This window comes from Zingiber officinale, chromosome 4B, assembly GCF_018446385.1.
Source record: "Zingiber officinale cultivar Zhangliang chromosome 4B, Zo_v1.1, whole genome shotgun sequence".
In the NCBI taxonomy this organism is placed as follows: domain Eukaryota; kingdom Viridiplantae; phylum Streptophyta; class Magnoliopsida; order Zingiberales; family Zingiberaceae; genus Zingiber; species Zingiber officinale.
Window position 1 is genome coordinate 138,605,462 of NC_055993.1, and position 19,985 is coordinate 138,625,446.

At 35.8% G+C, this 19,985-nt stretch overlaps 3 protein-coding genes and 1 non-coding gene across 6 annotated transcripts; 2 read left to right on the forward strand and 2 right to left on the reverse strand.

Moving 5' to 3' along the window:
• Positions 1 to 9,095: 9,095 nt before the first annotated feature.
• Positions 9,096 to 9,166, forward strand: TRNAC-ACA. Its single transcript has one exon. It is a non-coding gene; the product is annotated as a tRNA-Cys (tRNA).
• A 2,932-nt stretch (positions 9,167 to 12,098) lies between these two features.
• Positions 12,099 to 15,056, forward strand: LOC121977055. 3 transcript variants are annotated; one of them, XM_042529554.1, is made up of 3 exons: positions 12,099 to 13,479; positions 13,902 to 14,201; positions 14,280 to 15,056. In XM_042529554.1, exon 1 carries the CDS (start codon positions 12,153 to 12,155, stop codon positions 13,452 to 13,454), a length of 1,302 nt encoding a protein of 433 aa, XP_042385488.1. In that variant the 5' UTR covers positions 12,099 to 12,152; the 3' UTR covers positions 13,455 to 13,479; positions 13,902 to 14,201; positions 14,280 to 15,056. The 3 variants fall into 3 exon arrangements, with proteins under 3 accessions (XP_042385488.1, XP_042385487.1, XP_042385486.1); XM_042529553.1 differs by having other exon boundaries at positions 12,099 to 13,571; positions 14,280 to 15,055; XM_042529552.1 differs by having other exon boundaries at positions 12,099 to 13,571; positions 14,321 to 15,054.
• LOC121978753 (LIM domain-containing protein WLIM1-like) lies at positions 13,861 to 14,768 on the reverse strand. Its single transcript, XM_042531052.1, has 5 exons — positions 14,634 to 14,768; positions 14,476 to 14,572; positions 14,350 to 14,393; positions 14,190 to 14,273; positions 13,861 to 14,109 (listed from the first exon to the last, which is right to left on the reverse strand). Exons 1-5 carry the CDS (start codon positions 14,766 to 14,768, stop codon positions 13,861 to 13,863), a joined length of 609 nt encoding a protein of 202 aa, XP_042386986.1.
• Positions 15,057 to 15,162: 106 nt separating the features above from the next.
• Positions 15,163 to 18,781, reverse strand: LOC121977056 (surfeit locus protein 1-like). The gene is made up of 6 exons (XM_042529555.1): positions 18,539 to 18,781; positions 18,359 to 18,450; positions 18,021 to 18,259; positions 16,766 to 16,940; positions 15,652 to 15,935; positions 15,163 to 15,503 (listed from the first exon to the last, which is right to left on the reverse strand). The coding sequence occupies exons 1-6, from the start codon at positions 18,708 to 18,710 to the stop codon at positions 15,434 to 15,436; spliced, it is 1,032 nt and encodes a 343-aa protein (XP_042385489.1). The 5' UTR covers positions 18,711 to 18,781; the 3' UTR covers positions 15,163 to 15,433.
• Between the last annotated feature and the right edge of the window lie 1,204 nt (positions 18,782 to 19,985).

The window sequence follows — 19,985 nt, forward strand, 5'->3', positions numbered from 1 at the left end:
AAAAAAAAACTTACACAACATAAAATTTAATTAATCTAGACCTAAATTCAATACTAAAGTTTAAAACTTAATTCAAATTTAAATTAAATTAACACTTAATCATCTCAAAATTAAACTCTAACTTAAAATGATAATAATTTTTTTTTAAAAGAGTAATAACTAATATAAAAATTATAATAATGTAAACCAAATCAATCCAACTCAAAACTGATTTAATTAATTACCTCTTAATTAATCAAATTATTTAATAATTAAAGTTAAATTAAGTTATCTCAAACCTAATTTATTTTAATTAAAACAATAATTAAATCATTAATTAATTTGAAGTTAATTAAATTAACTTTACAAATCTAATTAATACAAAATTTAAAATAATTAAAATTCAATTCTCAACTTAATCAATTAATTTATAAATTATCTAATTTAATACGTAAATTAATTCTCGTTTAAATAATCTTAATCTAATCTAATTAAAAATCAACATTAATTAATTTTAATCAATTGATTATTAAGTTGCTTTAATTAATCTAAAATTGATCAACAACTTAAACTAATCGCCTTATTTTAATAAATTTTTAATCCTAAATTAATTGATAAATTTAAATAATAATTAATCTTAATCAATTCAAAACTAACCTTAATTAAATTTAACTTAAATAATTCAATAATCAAATTTAGAAAATAATATTTAATTAATTAAATCAAACTTAATCATTAATTAAATTACCTTTAAACTTTAACCATAAATTAAACTTTAATTAGGTATTAATTTAACCTAATTACCAAAATAATTTGAATCATCTCACACAACTATAGGTTTATTTAGTTTGATAACTTAGAAATGGTGAGATTAATTAATTAAATTAAAAACTATTCCAAAATTATGGCCTAACATATATTTTTCATATCCTAGACCTTAGGATTATTTAATTAAGAGGGAGCCTTAACATCATCTAAAAACCAATCTTTCCTAGAATTTAAAAAAAAAAAAAATCATGTTTTCAAAACTTTAAAAAAAAAAATCATGTTTTCAAAACTTATTGATTAACTATTTCTTTTAGACTTATGGATTTTTAAAATTCTCTTTCCAACATATTTCAAAACTTAGTTCACTATTTTCTCTTATAAAATTTTCTAAAGTTTTCCTTAGAAAATTTTCTATCAAATCATAAAATTTATATTTTCTTATTTTTTTAACTTACACTTATTCATGAAATTTTTAAGTTGTTCTAAAAACATTTTCAAAAATTTTAACTTAATTCTATTAAGTTTTTATGAAAATATTTTATGATTTTTTTTAAAAAAAAATCAAATAATTTTTCTAACTCAAACTCTTAATTTTTTCTCTTGATTTACTTTAAATATGTTGGTTAGTATTACTCCTATTTTTGATGTGTGTCAAAGGGGGAGAGATAGTAAATTTAGGGAGAGTTATTAAACTCAGGGGGAGAGTTAAATGTTTGTTATTTAACTCTGCATATTTTAATCTTAACTGTGAATCTTGGTTGCCAAATATCAAAAAGGGGGAGATTGTTGGTGCAAGGTACACCATAATCAAACCTAAGTTTTGATATTGTCAAAGGTTCAAGTTAAGTCTTGTTATGATCTGATGATTTGACTAAGGAGCTTATTATCCTAGGTCGGAACAAGTTAGTTGATAGGATCCACTTTTTTACGTCCCCGTGTGGCGACATGGGGACGTAAAAAAGAAAGAGAGGGATGGGTTTTTCTCGCTTTTGGCATAGCAGGCCTCCCACTGGAAGGCCCACACGACGGGCTATTAGCTCAGCGGTAGAGCGCGCCCCTGATAATTGCGTCGTTGTGCCTGGGCTGTGAGGGCTCTCAGCCACATGGATAGTTCAATGCGCTCATCAGCGCCTGACCCGGAGATGTGGATCATCCAAGGCACATTAGCATGGCGTACTCCTCCTGTTCGAATCGGAGTTTGAAACCAAACTTCTCCTCAGGGGGATAGATGGGGCGATTCAGGTGAGATCCAATGTAGATCTAACTTTCTAGGCTATTTACTCAATCGAGAAAGCCCTAATCATGACCAGACAGTAAAGTCTAAACAAGTCTGGAGGACCCAACGTTTTGGTAGGAAGGTTGAGGTAAATAACGGAAGGAGCGACAGTGAGGTCGGGTTCCTGAAGGGAATAACCTAAGGTCGCTGATCCAACTGAAGAAACCGGGATGGTTTTCAAGTTGAGATCAAGACAGTCCTAACTGTTATACTCATGCATATTACTACTCATATATTATAACTGTACTAACTTTGTTTTGCAGGAATACTATTGTTATATCGAACTAACTTTGTGTTGTAGAATCATATGACCCCTTGAGTTTCAAAGGGTCATAACTTTTGATTCAGAACTCAGAATCAGGCTCTGTCAGCGGTCACGCGTCCAGCACTCAGAAACCTTCAATTTACCAAGGGTTCAGTCAACTGATCAAGGCATTTTATCATTTGATCGAAAAAAGGTTCGACCGAACAAGTAAATTTGGCAAAACAGTTCAGGCTCGCAAACATGATATCACAGCATGATCGGTCGACCGAAAATGAGGTTCGGCCAACCGAACAATAAAATCATTAATGGAGCATTAAGTGCGGATCTCGATGAACACGGAAGGTCACTGTTCGGTTGACCGAACAACGGGATCGATCGACCGAACCATTAAAGATCAATTAATGCAAAAGATCGAGCCAGCGTCAGACTCCAGCCAGGAAGGAAGGAATCGAGTTAAGTTGACCGAACAGAGGGATCGGTCGACCGAACAACAATGACACTTATAAAAGGAGCTCGAGGTCTGAGGCTCAATACAACTCTTTATGATCGACTCAAGTTCTGTTCTGCAAGCAAACCGTGCTACAAGCCTTCATCAGCTCAGCAAGCCACACTATCCGGAAGTGCTGACCAAAGCTTCAACTGCATTTACTTGTCGATATAATTTTATATAAGCTTGCATTGTAATTCACTTAAGCAAGATATTAGTAGGGTTGTTACTATCTTGCTCATTTGTATGATCTGCTTCTTTCCGAGGATCTTGGAAAGAAGGACTATAGTAATTTGCCCATTGGTGCGATCAAGGATTGCGGGCCTTCGAGTAGGAGTCAAGCTAGGCTCCGAACGAAGTAAACGAACTTGTCCCTTTATATTTTCCACTGCTTACTCGAATTGTTTTGAAATACGAAAAGAAAAGTTTTAAAAGCGCGATATTCACCCCTCCCCTCTATCACACTCATCTGATCCAACAAGTGGCACGCAGACCGAGATATGTGATCGACATTCAAGCCAAGATATGAGATCGACACGTAGGCCGGGATATGAGAGCGACACACAGGCCGGGATATGAAATCGGCACGTAGATCGGGATATGAAATCGGCACATAGGCTAAGATATAATGGCACGAAGGTCGGAGACACGTAGGTTGAAATATGTCAGCGGCACACAGGTCAGACTACACGAAGACTGGAACATAACTATGGCTCGATGGTCGGAACACAACAATGGTGCAAAGGTTGGGCATAACAGCATGCGGGCCTGAGGGCATGAAGCTTGGAATGTGATCGTGATACCCAGGCCTGAAGCGTACGGTGGTGAGGAATTTGCACTGGATAAGTATAGGAATCTCAAGGATGGTGGTGACTCGCTTTAGCGTAGCGGCAACGACTGACTGTAGTGCAAAGGCTATGGCTGTGGTGGCCAATAACGGTGCCTTCAGCGCTGGAGCGGGTCGTGGGTGGATAGTGACCGCTTGGAGGCGGCTGTTGGCTGTGGAGCGAGGAAGTCAATGAAGGGGGAGTCGGTGGCCCGCGTGAGAGAAAAGTGAGTTGCTGCCCGCATGACGGGAGACAATAGTGAGGTGCGTCCTGGTGGGCGGCTGCGATGGTAGTCGTTGGATGCAGCGACGACCGTCAGATGAGAGAGGAAGAGAGGAGGGGGGTGGTCCGGTCGATGTTGTCGGGATGGAGAAGGAAGAGGCGGCGACTCCTCCCCTGGTTGTGGCGGCGGCGAAAGATAGTCAGTGTCGTCGAAGGCGAGCAGCACCATGGCGGAGTTGGCAACCCTAGCGACGTCGGCATGAAGAAGGAGGCGGCAACCAAAACGAAGGAAAAGCGGGAGAGGGCGATGTGTTAGATTTTCTGGCGAGATGAGGGAGAGAGGGCCGCCGCCATCGAATATGGCCGGCGTCAGAGGTGGCGAAGGTGGCCGCCCCTGCAGCAGAGCAAAAGCCTCCCCCTAGCCCCCTTGCTTGTGGTGGCGTCGGTGAAATGAAGAAGTCCCCTCTGGTGGAAGGCAGCGGAGAAGACATGGAGAGGGGAGCGGTTGTCGACGTTGGAGAAGAGAGGAGTGTGTGACCGCCGCCCTCGCCACATCCTTGGCGGCGGACCCCGAAAATGAAACCGCCTCCTCTTTCTCTCGTGAATAGTGCATCCCCTTTTCTTCAAGCCCTAAACAATGATTTGACCAAAATACCCTCCCCTCTTTTCCTAATTCCATTGGGGTCCCCAAGATATATCCATATCATTAACTTAACTCAATTTCAATAGTACTAACATAGACATATATAAATAATTATTGTAGGTATACACAACGCAAAAATATTTTAAAGATTCACTTGCTAAATATATTACGAACCTACGCTTCACATACAAAATAAAGGACACTAAGAAAAATAGAGTTAAAATAATTTATGATGAAAAAAATTACACATGGACAATAATTACAAGGGAGATATGGAGTTCATGGTTATAAAATATTTAGAGCGTCATTAGTCACTAGTAGAAATTCCTTGATTTACTTTGCATATTCACCAAAGTCGTAGATAGGTAATTATATAAGTAGACATACATGAAGTAATAGGATACTATTTTACTTTGTCTTATCATTGAAGTCATATCCAGGAAAAAAGCGTAGTTTTTAACCAGTTCAAGAGGCAACCGATTCAGAGTTGGACAGATGTTGAAGGAAAGAAACATATTTTACATTGTTTGTTTTTTAAAGTGTCGAAGTAATCAATGATATATAACTTTACAGTTTACATTGATTGTTAAAATAAAAAAATATCTTTTATTTCATTGATTGTGTAATATGCTAAAATAATAAATGATATAACTTTATTATAATTTTTATTTATCGAAGTATTTAGTGTTATGTTATTTCATAGTTTATATTTATTAATAAAGTAATTGATTGTTAAGACTTCATTATTTTGTATTATATTGAAATAATTCATAATAAACGACTTTATAATTATTAAACTCAAGAAATAAATTCTATCTTTAACTTCAACCTAATTTTAACGTGACAAAGTATTTTATTTTTTATTACTTCACTATTTAGTTTTAGTATTGAAGTAAATAATCATATTTTATTGCAACACAATTTTAATTTAATAAAGTAATTATTGATTACCACCACACTAATTTAATAAAGGAGTGAAGTAAAAACATATTTTTTACTTCATCAAAATTAAATAATAATTTAATATACGATAATACCACAATATATATGTTGGTTGCTACTCGGAAAACCTATAGGTTCCACTGTACAAAAATTTTGTACAAAGGTCTGAACCTTTTCCTAGCTACCATGTGTTCTTTTAAATTAAATTTTGGATCGCCTGCGGAACTTAACACGTTTGATCCAAAACTTAATCTATTTGTTCTTTTAGGTTTTGACTTGGATCTCCTGCGGAACTTAACACGTTCGACCCAAGTCTCCTTAAGTTATTAATTCCATTAAATATTAATTTCCATAATTGGTTCCCAGTACTGACGTGGCGAGGCACATGGCCTTCTTGGATATGGGAGCAACCACCACCGACTAGACAAAACCTTTTATAGAAAGATAATATTTAATTTCCTAAAATAACTTTAGGTTAACCAAAGAGAGCAATCAAATCACAAGGAAAAGAAAAACAAAAGAACACAACTTCGAAAAACATATTCGAAATTCTAGAACGTAAGCCTCTTGTATTTGGTATTATTTCCATAAATAACTAGCATGATGCGGAAAAGGAAAAACTACTAGTTATACCTTCTAGAAAGACCTCTTGATCTTCTACCGTATTCCTCTTCTAACCTCGGACGTTGTGTGGGCAACGATCTACCAAGATGAGAAACCACCAACCACCTTCTTCTCCTCCAAGCAAGGTTCGGCCACAAAGGAAAAACTTCACCAAGGAGGAAAACCAAAATACTAACCAAGCTCCAAGAGATGCTAGATTCCTCTCCTTCTTCTTCTTCTTCTCCGAGTAGTATCCGGCCACCACAAGAGCTCCAAGGGAGAGGGAGAGGTTCGGCCACCACAAGAGGAAGAGAAGGAGATGATGGCCGGCCACACCAAGGAACAAAAAAGGGAGAGAAATAATAGATGTTGTCCCTCTTGAAGGCACCCTCACCCCTTCTTTTATATTCCTTGGCCTAGGCAAATTAGGAAATTTAATTACAATAAAATTTCCTTAATTTTCCTTGACATGAATTAATTGAGAAAAATAAAATAAAATTTCCCAATCAACTTGTAATGGCCGGAGCAAATTAGGAGAGTTTCAATCAACAAATTAAAACTTCCTAATTTGTTTCCGGAAATTTTAAAAAATAAAATTTCTCTTTAAAAATCTCTTCATGGTTAATAAAAGGAAATTTCTATAATTTTAATTTTATTAACATGTGAATAATTTTAAAGAGAAAATAAAACATCTCTCCAATCTACAAATAAGGAAAGAGATCTAATCTCTTTCTTTAATCTTTTGTAGATCTTTTACAAGAGAGATATTTTAATTTTAATTCTCTTTAAATTATATCTTCCACATAATAATAAAAATTAAAATTAAATTTCTTTTTTAATTTAATTTGGCCGGCCCCACTAGCTTGGGTTCAAGCTCCAAAATCATACCTAGGCCGGCCCTAGCTTGTTCCCAAGCTAGCTTGACGGCCCCCTATTAGTGGATATAGAAGGTGGGTATAGGTGGGTATAGAACTCTATAAATAAGAGGCTACGATAGGGACCGAGAGGAGGAATTGGTTTTGGTCTCCCGATAAAATTAAGCATCCCGTGTTCGCCCCGAACACACAACTTAATTTTATCAATGATAATTCATTCCACTAGAGAACTATCATTGAACTACCGCACCAATCCCAATTTACATTTTTGGGCTCCTTCTTATTATGAGCATGTTAGTCTCCCTGTGTTTAAGATATCGAATGTCCACTAATTAAGTGAGTTACTGACAACTCATTTAATTAATATCTAAATCCAAGAGTAGTACCACTCAACCTCATTATCATGTCGGACTAAGTCCACCTGCAGGGTTTAACATGACAATCTTTATGAGCTCCTCTTGAGGACATTATCAACCTAGTATCTCTAGGACACAGTTTCCTTCTATAATCAACAACACACACTATAAGTGATACCATTTTCCAACTTATCGAGTTTATTGATTCATCGAACTAAATCTCACCCATTGATAAATTAAAGAAATAAATATCAAACATATGTGCTTGTTATTATATTAGGATTAAGAGCACACACTTCCATAATAACTGAGGTCTTTGTTCCTTTATAAAGTCAGTATAAAAGAAACGACCTCTAATGGTCCTACTCAATATACTCTGAGTGTACTAGTGTAATTATATAGTCAAGATAAACTAATACCTAATTACACTACGACCTTCTAATGGTTTGTTACTTTCCATTTTAGTCGTGAGCTACTGTTTATAATTTATAAGGTACTAATAACATCATCTTCTGTATGTGACACCACATACTATGTTATCTACAATATAAATTAAATGAACAACTACAAACAAATGTAGACAATTTGACCAAATGTGATTCTTTATTCATAATGAATGTTTACAAAGCTTAGGCTTTCAGTATACACTCCAACAATATATACACTTAAAATGAATTAATTAGATCAATAAATTATCCATTCAAAAATAACAAATACCTTACCAATCTAAAAATTTATCCACAAATCCACAAGTATAACCAAAAAAATATATCCACAAAACTAAAAGTATATCCACAAGTACATATATCCATACTCATTTAGGCACCTACATACGAGTAGATGAATTCACTCTATTCACTTCTGACTTCAGCATATTGAGATTAGTTGTAATATTGATTCTTGATTGTTCCTGCAAACTTTTATATAAAAAAATATAAAATATAATATATTCATAAAATCATTCATCCAGAAAACATGATGAATATCCATAAAGAAATAATAAAACTGAGTATATGTTATAAAGATCCTAAATATTCTCCAACCCCGTATATAAGAGTTATAAAGATCTTAAATAATTCAATTCAAAAGAAGAAACAAAGCATATAAAGAAAAATAGACAAGCAAATGCTTGCAACAATTTAAACATATGGCTAATATGGACAAGCATATGCATGGGCAACAAAGTATAATGGACACTTATGTATCCCATCGATAACTTCCTCATCAAATTAGTACTGGAACTATGTATAACTTGGTATTTACCCCTTTATTGTCAATATATTTGCAAGATAGAAAGCCTTTTTAGGTAAGGATCTGATAATGCATATTGATTACAATTTGATTTGCCTTAGTTATCAATGAGCTAAGGGATAAAAGAAAGCAAATTTGTATTGGAATTCATCACATCCATTATATATCATAAAGAAGAAACTCACCGTCTTCTCTAACTGTGGATTTTCATATTCAACTATCTCTTTCATGTACCTCATCATATAATATCCACATTTAACAAACTCACTTTATTTTAGATTACCCTATAATGTAATCAACAAAGTAATGCAATAGTCACAATTCAAATAATAAGAACTATTCATTCATGTCTTAATACACAGGTATAATATATACTGTCAATTATTTAAAACGTAGTTCTTTAGCAATAACTGTCGAGACATTGTACATCTTGATCCCACTACATTTTTAAAAGTAAAAAAGTTATTTTTTTCATATTTATAAGTGAATGCATTCAAAATCAACATAATTTACTAACTACTTAGAATCTTAGTAAAAGAATATGGATGAATACTTTTTTTTTTACCTATTTTATATTTTTTTTGAGATTTGGATCGGATTTGGCGACATGGCCAAGTGGTAAGGCAAGGGACTACAAATCCTTTATCCCCAGTTCAAATCTGGGTGTCGGCGTGTCGCCTGATCAACAGAAAATGGGGGATTAATTCTACTGATTTAATTCGACGAATTTTATCCCCGAAGCCGGATACTAATTCATGATCTGGCATGTACAGAATGAAACTTCATTCTTGATTCTACGAGAATTTTTATGAAAGCGTTTCATTTGCTTCTTTTCTATGGAAGTTTCATTTTCCTAGAATGTATCCTAATTTTTTGCCTAATTCTTCTTTTGATGATCGATTCAACCTCTGATCAAAAGGATATACCTTGGTTCTATTTCATCTTTTCAACAAGTTTAGTAAGGTCACTATTCATCGTCTCAGTTTCTATTAGACATAGAGTCCAATAAATATATCATATTTTTATCTCTATTGACCATAGTCAAGATCAAATGGTATCTATAAAATAAAAATATAATATTGACTGGTATGTATAGGACTGTAAATGAAACAAACCGAGCCGAGTCGTGCTTTGGGGTGTTCAAGCTTGTTTGATAAGGTAACCGAGCCGAGTTTAAAATAAACAAAGTTTTTGAAATAATTGTTCAAGCATGACTTAGTTTATTTTTTATGAGCCGAGCTTAAAGGACCGCACAAGTCAAATTAGGGTTTCTTGGAGGAGATTAACAGGCCTGGAGCGGACCAGGCCGGTCCCACAAAATATTAAATTTAGTTCAACTTTTTTACTTAGCTTAATCATGTAACTAAGTTTGTCAAATACTTATTTCATGTACGTTACTTTAAAAATTATCAAATCACATATGAAATATCAATTTTATCCTCCACTTTCCTCATGGTTGTCGCGTGCATCTAAACCGAAAGAGAAATCTACACCACATTCGATTTTTCTTCGCGACAGGCGTCTGAACCAACATCGACATCGGTAATGGTGCAACTTTTTCGTCACTAACTCTATACAATGAATGGAAACATAAATAACAATTATGGAATTAAAATGAATACAAACATAAATAACATAAAAGGTAAAAAATATTAAATTTGTTGATAAGTTAAACTAAGTTGATGAACTATGAAAATCAACATGATGAGATCTATACACATACAAGGGGTAGGTTAGAGATGATATAACCTATTTAGATTAAGAAATTCTTAATACATTTTAGGTAGGAAGTATGGCATAGAAGAAATCAAACATGCTCTTTGTACTAAAGTTAAATAGTATTAACAATTCATCCGGATAGTATTAACCTATTTAGATTAAGTGTGTTTTAAGCAATTCATCCCATTCATCTTGATAGTACTAACAAAGTTAAATATAAAGAATGTCTTTTGATAAATAACGTTATAATGTGAAATAAACGAACAATTAAAAAAAAACTTATACTCTAAAAATTTTTACCTTTGGAGACGATGAGGTATGCTTCAACATTCTCATTTATGTACTAATGCAATGCCACAGGAGAAGAAGGACCTAACGCGGTGAAGGTGGCGAAGCCGAAGTTTAACCTAGAAGCTTCCGAGAATACAGTAGCTAGTGAAGGATACAATATGGACTTCAAAACTAGCGATGAAGGATATGATTTATACTTTAAAACTGTCGGAGAACAAAGAGGCCAATGATGACATCGGTGGAGGTGAAGAAGCCAAATATCAAGAGGATCGAACTTCACCAATGAAACACTAAACGTCGGGAGCGAGCAGGTGACGTGATTCAGGAGGGGGGAGTTAGGGTTTTGAGTTTTTGAAGTTGAAGCGGGATTTCATCTTGAATTTTTATGGGAAGTGGTTCAGGATGCATTTTTCCATGCTTCGGACAAGCAGCTAAGGTGGACGGTGACGCGGATGAGCAAGCAACGTGGATGAGGGGTAAAATAGATACAACATACGTGATTTAGTAATAACAGCGAACTATCCTACGCGATTTGGTAATTACGAAACCTTACGTACATGGTTAAGTAAAAACAGCAAACTACTAAATCACATAATTAAAGTTTAAGGGAAATTTTTTTTCCACCCTTAGCCAACTTAGTTGTCCGCTATAAGTCGACTATGTGATTTACCTCCTTTCACATAACCTGGAAACGAGCTGTGAAAGGATGAGCGTAATTACCTTTTGCTACAATTGAATATCCAAATTAAGTTTCAAAATTATCAAATTACATGAGTGCTTTTTTGATTTACCATAGTGAAGGGTAGGAAGCAGGCTTAAAATGCTGGTCATTTGGATGAGTCTTCATGAGCGCTTTCTGATTTATCCTGGTGGTCGATGGAAAATTTTGGGATCAGACCGATCACCTACAAGATTAGTCGATTTGAAAAATTGATACCTGGATTATTAAAAAAATTTATATCAAATTATATATCTAATTTTATTTTTACCCCTTCACATTTGCTCGTGCCTATCCCAAGATAGTGTTCATCAACACAATAATATTCCGAATAGATTTGATACTGTAGCAAATCATTAAAAAATTTGATTATATTAATTGATATAGTGTAGACCTAGAAAGCTTAGGCTGTGTTTGGTACGCGCATTTTTTATTTTCATTTTTTGAAAAACGCGTGTTTTTTAGAAAACATTAAATAACTTGTTATCATTCTCCGTTTTTCTAGAAAATGATATCTATTTTTTTAGAAAACAGGTACGAAAAACACAAACCAAATATCATTTTTTAGAACATACCCTTAGAATGATATGATAGACCGATTAGGATAGATAGAGGAGCAAAATAGATATGAGATAGTTATTTTGATATTTTAAAAATTCCCTACTAGATTTGGATATTCGACCAATTTTGTTTAATGAATTTGTCGAATTTACTTTGTTTTATTTCATAATAATATTAAATAAATAATTTCTGACATATGAATTGAGATAAATTAAATACTTAAAACTTTCCAAATGTTTAAATAAATCAAAATTTGCATTTATAGTTCTAGGCTACGCTTTGCTATAAAAGGACTCTTTTACTCTTTCTTGGCTGCCAAGTCTAGAAAGAGGGGAAGAAATCCCGGAGGGGAAGAACAGAAAAACGATCATGGCCACCGCGGGAGCAAGCGCCAGCTCCGCTGCCGTCTCCTCCGCCTCCGCTGCTGCTGTTGCCGCCTGCCCGTCAACTGTAGCGCCTTTTGCTTTGCGGAAGAACTACGTGACCCTTAAACAGCTGCAAGATCTGCGCCTCAAGGAGCAGTTCGACGAAGAAAAGAAGCTTCGCGATTGCGATTTCAATATCAAGGGAGCAGAAGCGGCCCGATCCAGCCGCCATCGGCCTCCTCGTGGATTTCGGAGACGGGCGGCTCCGTGGCCGGCACCGTTGTCGATTTCGGAGTTGACCGGGCGGAAGGGGACTGCTGATGATTCCGCCCCGGCCTTTGCAATTGGCGAATCTGCTGGGGGAGATGGTAAGCGGGCTTGGAAGGGTAAGGATACACTAAAATCTGATGCACAGAAGCGCGCAGGACCGGAGGAGTCTTCGGAGAACCCCATTCCGGCGAACAAGGAAGGCAATGGTCGAAATCGGTCGGCAAGAGCGCAACTTAAGCTTACTGGGGTTTCTGGTGATGAACCGAAGGCGGCGGTCCTCGAATCTGAGCGAGCATCTCGGGACAAGCCCATCTCGGCGAAGGAGGGCAAGGGTCAAAATCGCCAGGCGAGTCTTCAGCCCAAGCTCCCCGGGATTTCTGGTGGTGCATCGGAGGTGATGGTTATCGAATCTGAGGAGGCATCTCGGAAAAATCACATTCCGGTTAGGAACGAAGGAGAGCGTCGAAATCGGCACCGAGCGTCGGCGCGGCGAAAGCGAGCCGGGGTTTCTGGTGGGGATGCCGAATCTAAGGGGGCATCTTCAAAGAATCCCTTTCCGATGAAGAAGGTAGGCGAGGATCAACATCGGCCAAAGCTCACCGGGATTTCTACCGGTGGACCGGAGGTGTCAACTACTGAATCTAAAAAGGCACCTTCGAAGAATCCCATTCCGATGAAGAAGGTAACAGAGAATCAAAATCGACGGCGAGCGATGGCTCAGCCAAAGCTCGCCGGGGTTTCTTGTGGTCAACCAGAGGTGGTGGTCACCGACGAATCATCTTCAAGGAATCCCATTCCGATGAACAAGGAACGAGAAGTTCAAAATCAGGGCCTGACGCAGCCCAAGCTCGCCTATTTTCCTTGCAACCGGCCGGAGCCTTCGGTGCAGGTGCAGCAGCAGGGCTTCAAAGGAGGCGAGGAAGCCATCACCAGAACGCCGAGAAAGGCGTCAAATCCGGTGAGAGGCGGTGGTCGGCGGTCGAGAAAACTCGGTCCGGCTGGCTCGGTCTGGGTCAGGAAGACCCTAAGCTCTTAAATGGTTCTAGGCAGACCATGGCAAGGTACCTTACCAAGTTACCATCACTCCATTGCATTATCTTCCGTAGAGCTTGGCCGGTGAAAAATTTCCGTAGAATCAGATTGATCGCCCCAGGTTCGATGTTAACTGGTTAATCATCACTCCATTGCATTATATTTGTTATCATTTTCTACTACATTGTCTTTCATAGCTATACCAAAACTTATTATTTCCAGTACAATTCTGAACAATATCTATACCTTTAGAATTAGTTGGATGAAACTAGAACAAATGAATTATCAAAAAAAATGATCATCACTAAACAAATTAGTTAAATATAGACAAATTGAAAAGCCAAATCATTCCACTTCAATCAACAAAATCAACTAATTAACACACCAGCCTTGTGAGGATGAATCACCATCTATGGCTCATCAGTTGTTTCCTCTGTTTTACCTGCCTCAGGTTCATCAGGTGCTTCGCCCACACCGGAACTCGCCTCTCTATCCGTCTCGAGTTGGCTCAGGTTGCCCTTCTCTTTGATGAGCTGAGTATGGTGGTGCTTGCAGTAGAGTTTTCCGTCGTGGGCAATGTAGTTAGAAGGGCTGATGACGCATCCGCCATGGCAGCATTTGAAGCAGCTCTTGTGATATGCCGCTCCATTAACCTTGACCTTCAAGAAGTATACAGTTCGATCGATCAGTTCATCGATACATAAGCATTTTATTTGATCACAATAGTCTGAGAAATAACCCTTTCAGTTGGGTAAGCTGTCTTGCTGCATCCAACACACTTTTCTTGTGTGCCAACAAAAGCATTTGACATTTTGTTTGCATTCTGCAGTACCATGATTTTTAACTCGGTGTCAGTATCGAATCTAACAGGCTTACGGAAAACTCGAATTGCTCTCTACCTCATTGTCGATAGGCTTCTCTGGTTTCACAATTTTTGGGGTCCCTAAAGGTTGCAAACGAGAGCAGTTTCAAGTTTCAGAACATCAAGAAATTTTCATTTGGAAATGACAGAAAATGACAGGGACCTTCGAAGCTTTTCTCCAGGCTGCCTGTGGTTTTGTACAGCTGATCAAAATGGGGTTTGCAATATAGCACTCCTTCAAAGGAATTGAAGTTTCCCAACTGCACAAAACTAAAAATGAGGAGGCGCAACGATGAAGGGAGAAGGAAAAGATGATTGAACCTTCAAGGTGCCATTGCAGTGGTGGCAGCGGAAGCAGGCCTTGTGGTAGGGCCGCTTATCGGCGATGAGCTTGTCGACCAAATACACCGTCTTGTCGCAAGCAGTGCACTTGGTGGTTGTCCCCTGAAATGCCATTGTTGTCTCTACCTTCCGGTAGCTCGGAGAATTAATCGATGAGTAAATGAATGGTGAATGGAACTTGGTGTTGTTTGATCCCAAGGGAGAGGGGAGGAAGCATGGGGGACGGAGAGGGAGGAAGGAGGAATAAAAGGAAGTGAGGGGAAGAGAATTGCGGAGGAGCCAACAAAAGCAAATAGGAAGAGAGGTAGTGAAGGATAATGGTGGATGAGAAGACAAGCCATTATTAGCTAGAAAGAAAGGTAATGGTTTGTGAAGTGTCCAACTCCCCAAATCTTCTTGCCCGATCGATTCGCTTAGCTTTAGAATAAAAACACTCAAAGAACATTCATTCTGATTAATGATCTTTCCCAAAAACTAATATAAAATTTAATATCAACATCACTCTTAATTTTTCTTGTAAACAAAACAACAAAATTTCTTCCATCAGACCTGTTCCTCAAAATTGGAGGATCACATACAATCAAGTACAACTGCAGCATGGAAACTACCCTGAGACCTTGACATATAAATTGCAATTGTAAATGAACAGTCAATACTTTTATTTGGCGCACTATTCTTGACTGCCATAAATATTGTTTCTAATCGAAATGAACACTAAAAATATCGGTTCCAACTAAAACAGTCATAGAACACAAGCAACAAATAGTTTAAGAGATTCATCATCTGCGTAATTTCTTCGGTTTAATCCGCTGATATGCCATGAAAGATACAGCAGCCGAGAGGGAGTACCTAAAACATAGAGAATGACAAATCAGATATGAAGTAGCTGCAGCCTTAACAAAGAAGAGCATATGAATAATCATTGCTAAGCGAAAGATCAATTATGTATCAGGAAATGGCTGGAAGATGGTTATGAAACCTAAGAAGAAGTGCATACCATGTCAAAGTATAATTCAAGTGATCTTGAGGCATGACGGAGTAGCGGATCAATTTGTTGACATCTTTCGGAGCTGGATAAGGATTGGTTGCGCTGAAATCTTCATTTATGTCTTCGATATAAAGAGTATTCTCTGGAAGAGCACAGGATCGTGCAATCATGGGAATATTAACATAGAACCATTGCCCGCTGCTGGGATCATTTTCTGGTACAAATATGCTTGGATCCTCACTTCCTCGAATTACACCCACAACTCGTTTTGGAGGCGGGATGTTTTCTTCCACCTAAAAGTTCATTGTCACAATTTGAAAAGAAAAACAAACAGGAAAAACCATGGACCTAGATAGCTTGTATAATTACTAACTGCATAAAAAAAACAGATTTTCATAATTTTACGATACATATCAGGACTTTTCATCTCCAGTGCAATAAACTGAGGTATATATGGATAAAACAATCAACAGATGACAAAAGATAAATGGAATAAGAAATCAATCAAAAGACTAATATAGAGAGCAGATTATTTATATATGAACTGCCCTTGAGATCTATTAGTACTCCATGTACCTCTCAATTATCCTAACATGTCCACTTCAGCCAATTATATGATATAATTTAAACCAAACTACTATAACTTAATACACGATCTACATCATAAGTATTTTTGTTCTTATTTTTCATTCTTAATGATCATATATATATATAAATTCTATAAATATAATAGCTGAATCTATAAGGGTAGAAGGTAGAAAGGGTAAAGAGAGACCAAAGAAATAAATTTGAATATTACTTGTGACATTGTCTGCCATAATGCTCAACTAAAGGAAAATATTTATAACCACGAATCCACCATAAATCGTGTACCTTGATGATAAAATTACCTTCAGTTATTAAGGATGGTAGTGAAGGGCTCTAAACAGAAAGAATGGGGCATTAGCATAATGGCAACAAATCCATCAATTCTTCATAGTAGTATGGAATATTTTCTGAACACGAACTTCTAGGACACGGTTTCGGTAAAAATAAGCATGATACGACAATCTGTGATATCTCATAATTTACCTCACCTACGAAAAATCAACAGTAGGAAAAAAAAAAGGTAACAAGGAAATACCTTTAAAGCTTCAGGTTTCCTAGACCAAAATTTCCACCGTATACTTCCTTCATTCTCTTTTGCCTCAACTGTTCCTGCAATTGAGGAGGTTCTAAAGTTCTCAGAATTCCCTAATGACTTTTGTCGCCAACCACGAGGAACCCATCCTCTATTAACCAGGACTGGAACCTGCGCGCTGACAAAAATTCCTTAAAAGATTATTCAAGTAAATTCAGGAATCAAGTACAAATATAATTCTTCAAAAAGAAAAGCTGGTTAGGGAAATGTAATTAGATTGTGAATTATATTACAATGATGCATAAGGGACACAAAACACAATAAGAAAAGTGAGCATATCTTATCATGAAGGAGCTTTCTGAAAGATTTTACATGGAATATGACCAAGCATTAGCTCAATAATACTGTTATGTGTTAACCAGGACCTAAAGACGCAAGGCGATAAAAAAATAATCTTAAAAGATAATCTGATTTATATTACATTGAGGAATCAAATACAAGTACCAATTTATTAAAATAAAGCACTAATTGGGATTACTAAATTAGGTGGTGAAACATATTCAACATAATAATTTGCATTGTATAATCATTTCCTGTTGTAAAATTTATCAGAGACTGAAATAGAACAAATCTCATCCTGAAGGAGTTTTCTGAAATATGGCATCCTAAAAGATTAATAGGTTAGCTGAATAGTAGCATTCATATTCCTAGATCTGCATTATATAGAAGCAGGAGCAGGTTGACAAGATAAAAGACTAAGTTATTCTACAAGCATACAATTCTCTTGTCACCTTTTCGTTTAAGATCAACTGAAACAATATAACCATTGATTCTACGAGGTTATTCATTAGATCATCAATTGCTAATCGCTTCAATCTATCTCGTTGGGCATGTTTCCTACCAGAATTTTTCTACATTACATGCTGATTATGTTATTATCTTACAACTAACAACAATTTTCTATCAAAGAACACTAGTTAAGGTGGTTCTCTTCAATACTCTTCTCCGATAGTCAATTAAACATGTGATACTGGGACCATATAAGACACAATTTGCTAAAATAGTTACAGCACATAATTTTTCCTGGAAGCGCAAAGAAATTACCAATGAACTGAAGTGAAGTTTATGCAGTCATTCTTTTCAATTATCAAGTGCCAAGAAACATTTAGCTTAAACTACAAAGAGCTTCGGATTGACTATCGACAGGTTAAAGACCTGAAATTTACACAGAGAAAGACTTTATTCAGTGAAAACTTACCTCCCAGGCTCAGTTCTCCTCGGAACCAATGGAGTGATAACATAATACCCATTCTCTGTAATTCCTGATATGCTCCTCGACCGTGGACCTATAAAAACTGACTTGCTCTCATCAAAATCACCCTCGCATATGACTTTCCTAAATTCTAAAGTATTCCAATCGTAATTAGAAGAAGATAGCTCATTCCAGTTTAATGGTTCCATCTCCAGTCTTTTCCTCCTATAATCCAGCAATTCTATCTGATACAATGAGATGCAACACAAAACCAATCAAGATGTCATTTTTATAGCTAAGCGGAAAAGGAAGTGAACTACAGAGACACAGGCAGGAGCGCATACCTTCTCTTGTCTTCTGAAGATCTGCCAGGTCCCAAGTCCGAAAGTGATTGCGCCGGGTAGGAAGAGCAGAGCTTTGGACAATTTTTTTTTCTCTGGAACAGAGAACAAAGTTCACACTATTTGAGAAAAAAAAAAAGATCAATGAAGTGAGTGCAGAAAAAGTAAGAGGTAAATGCGAACCTTGTGATTGAGAGGCAGATGACGCGGCCGCAGCAGCATCGGCGGCGGCGGCGGCGGTTGGTGGAGATGCATTAGACGACGAGAAAGCAGCGAGAGGCCTCGGCGACGAGCTTTGGAAGTTATAGGGAAGAGAGCGCTTCAGTTTTAGGGTTTTGGAGAGCCATGCCGCCATGTGGAAGAAGACTGAGCATCATCCGCCCTCGTTAAATATCGCTCTCTGGGCAGAACCACTGAACCAAGGCCGAAAAAACCTAAATAAATACCCTATTTTTGAAATAAATAAACCTAAATAGCTCGTAAAAATTAGTTTTCGACATTTTGAGTTTCATTAAATTTAATTTCAGAGTTAATAAAAAAACTGGAATTTTATTAAAAAAAAATATGAGAAAAAACAAAGGGACGGCGCTTTATTTTGCAATTTTTTTATTCCTATAATATTTTTTAATTGTTGAAAATACATGTTAAATTGAATTAACACGATCAAATTCGATGATTCAATTCATTAAAAAATTCAATATTTTATATTTATTTGATTTTAATTTTAAATTATATGAGATAATTTAATCGATTAATCGAATATTATAGTCAATTAATCGATTAACCGATTGATATTTCTTAATCGGACTTGACTCAACTGGTAAACTAATTTGATTTGACAGACAAGAAAAATCCGATAAATTCAATATTTAATAGAATTAATTAATTTTATATCGATAAGCGAATAAAGACACATAAACTATTTTAAATTCATAACATTAGTTAAAATTGTTATAAAGCAATTTTAATTAGATCATTTTTTTATGGAAAATAATTTTTTAATAAAAACTAAATATATATTTTCCTTTTTTTATCTTTATTTGTTATGTGTTTAATTATATGAAGATATAAAATTGTTAATTCTTTCTTGAACAGGATAGAAATAAAAAAAAAATACCTATTTTATAAGTACAAGTGAAGAAGAAACGATGAGTCGATTTAAAAAATAAATTGATGAATAAAATAAAATAAAATAACTTAAAAAATATTTTTTTTAATTTATCTTATTTTATTTTATTTCATTTCTCTACCATTCATTACTTCCCCAAATTCTCAATTCAATTATTTTATCTCCGCGTTGAATTTACACACCTCCTAACCTTTTTGGATAATTTCAAAACAACCCTCACAATTTAATTATTTTTTAAAAATATATTTAATATTTTATTAATTATCAAAACATTTTAGGTAAAAATTAAAAAATGTTCATTCTAATTTCTTTAGGCACCCCGTGTTACAAAATATTAAAAGGGGTTTTATTTTAAAGATATCAATATATTATTATAACAATTTTGATTAAAAATTAATAAAATATCAAGTAAAACTTCAATGAGATTGAATGATTTTCATTGATTTTTTTTTAATAATAAATTTTTATGGGGTTGATAGATTTTTATTTTTGAATCTTATA

What these genes read in the sequence shown, in the direction of transcription:
- LOC121977055 (XM_042529554.1), top strand. Translation starts at nt 12,153, where the DNA reads ATGGCCACCGCGGGAGCAAGCGCCAGCTCCGCTGCCGTCTCCTCCGCC.
- LOC121977056 (XM_042529555.1), bottom strand. Translation starts at nt 18,710, where the DNA reads ATGGCGGCATGGCTCTCCAAAACCCTAAAACTGAAGCGCTCTCTTCCC. An exon ending in AGGAGAACTGAGCCTGGGAG is followed by an intron (nt 16,941 to 18,020) that starts GTAAGTTTTCAC and finishes AATTTTTGTCAG; the next exon opens with CGCGCAGGTTCCAGTCCTGG. An exon ending in TTGAATTATACTTTGACATG is followed by an intron (nt 15,504 to 15,651) that starts GTATGCACTTCT and finishes TCTATGTTTTAG; the next exon opens with GTACTCCCTCTCGGCTGCTG.
- LOC121978753 (XM_042531052.1), bottom strand. Translation starts at nt 14,768, where the DNA reads ATGGCATTTCAGGGGACAACCACCAAGTGCACTGCTTGCGACAAGACG. An exon ending in CCTGGAGAAAAGCTTCGAAG is followed by an intron (nt 14,394 to 14,475) that starts GTCCCTGTCATT and finishes TGCAACCTTTAG; the next exon opens with GGACCCCAAAAATTGTGAAA. An exon ending in AGAAGCCTATCGACAATGAG is followed by an intron (nt 14,274 to 14,349) that starts GTAGAGAGCAAT and finishes ATGGTACTGCAG; the next exon opens with AATGCAAACAAAATGTCAAA.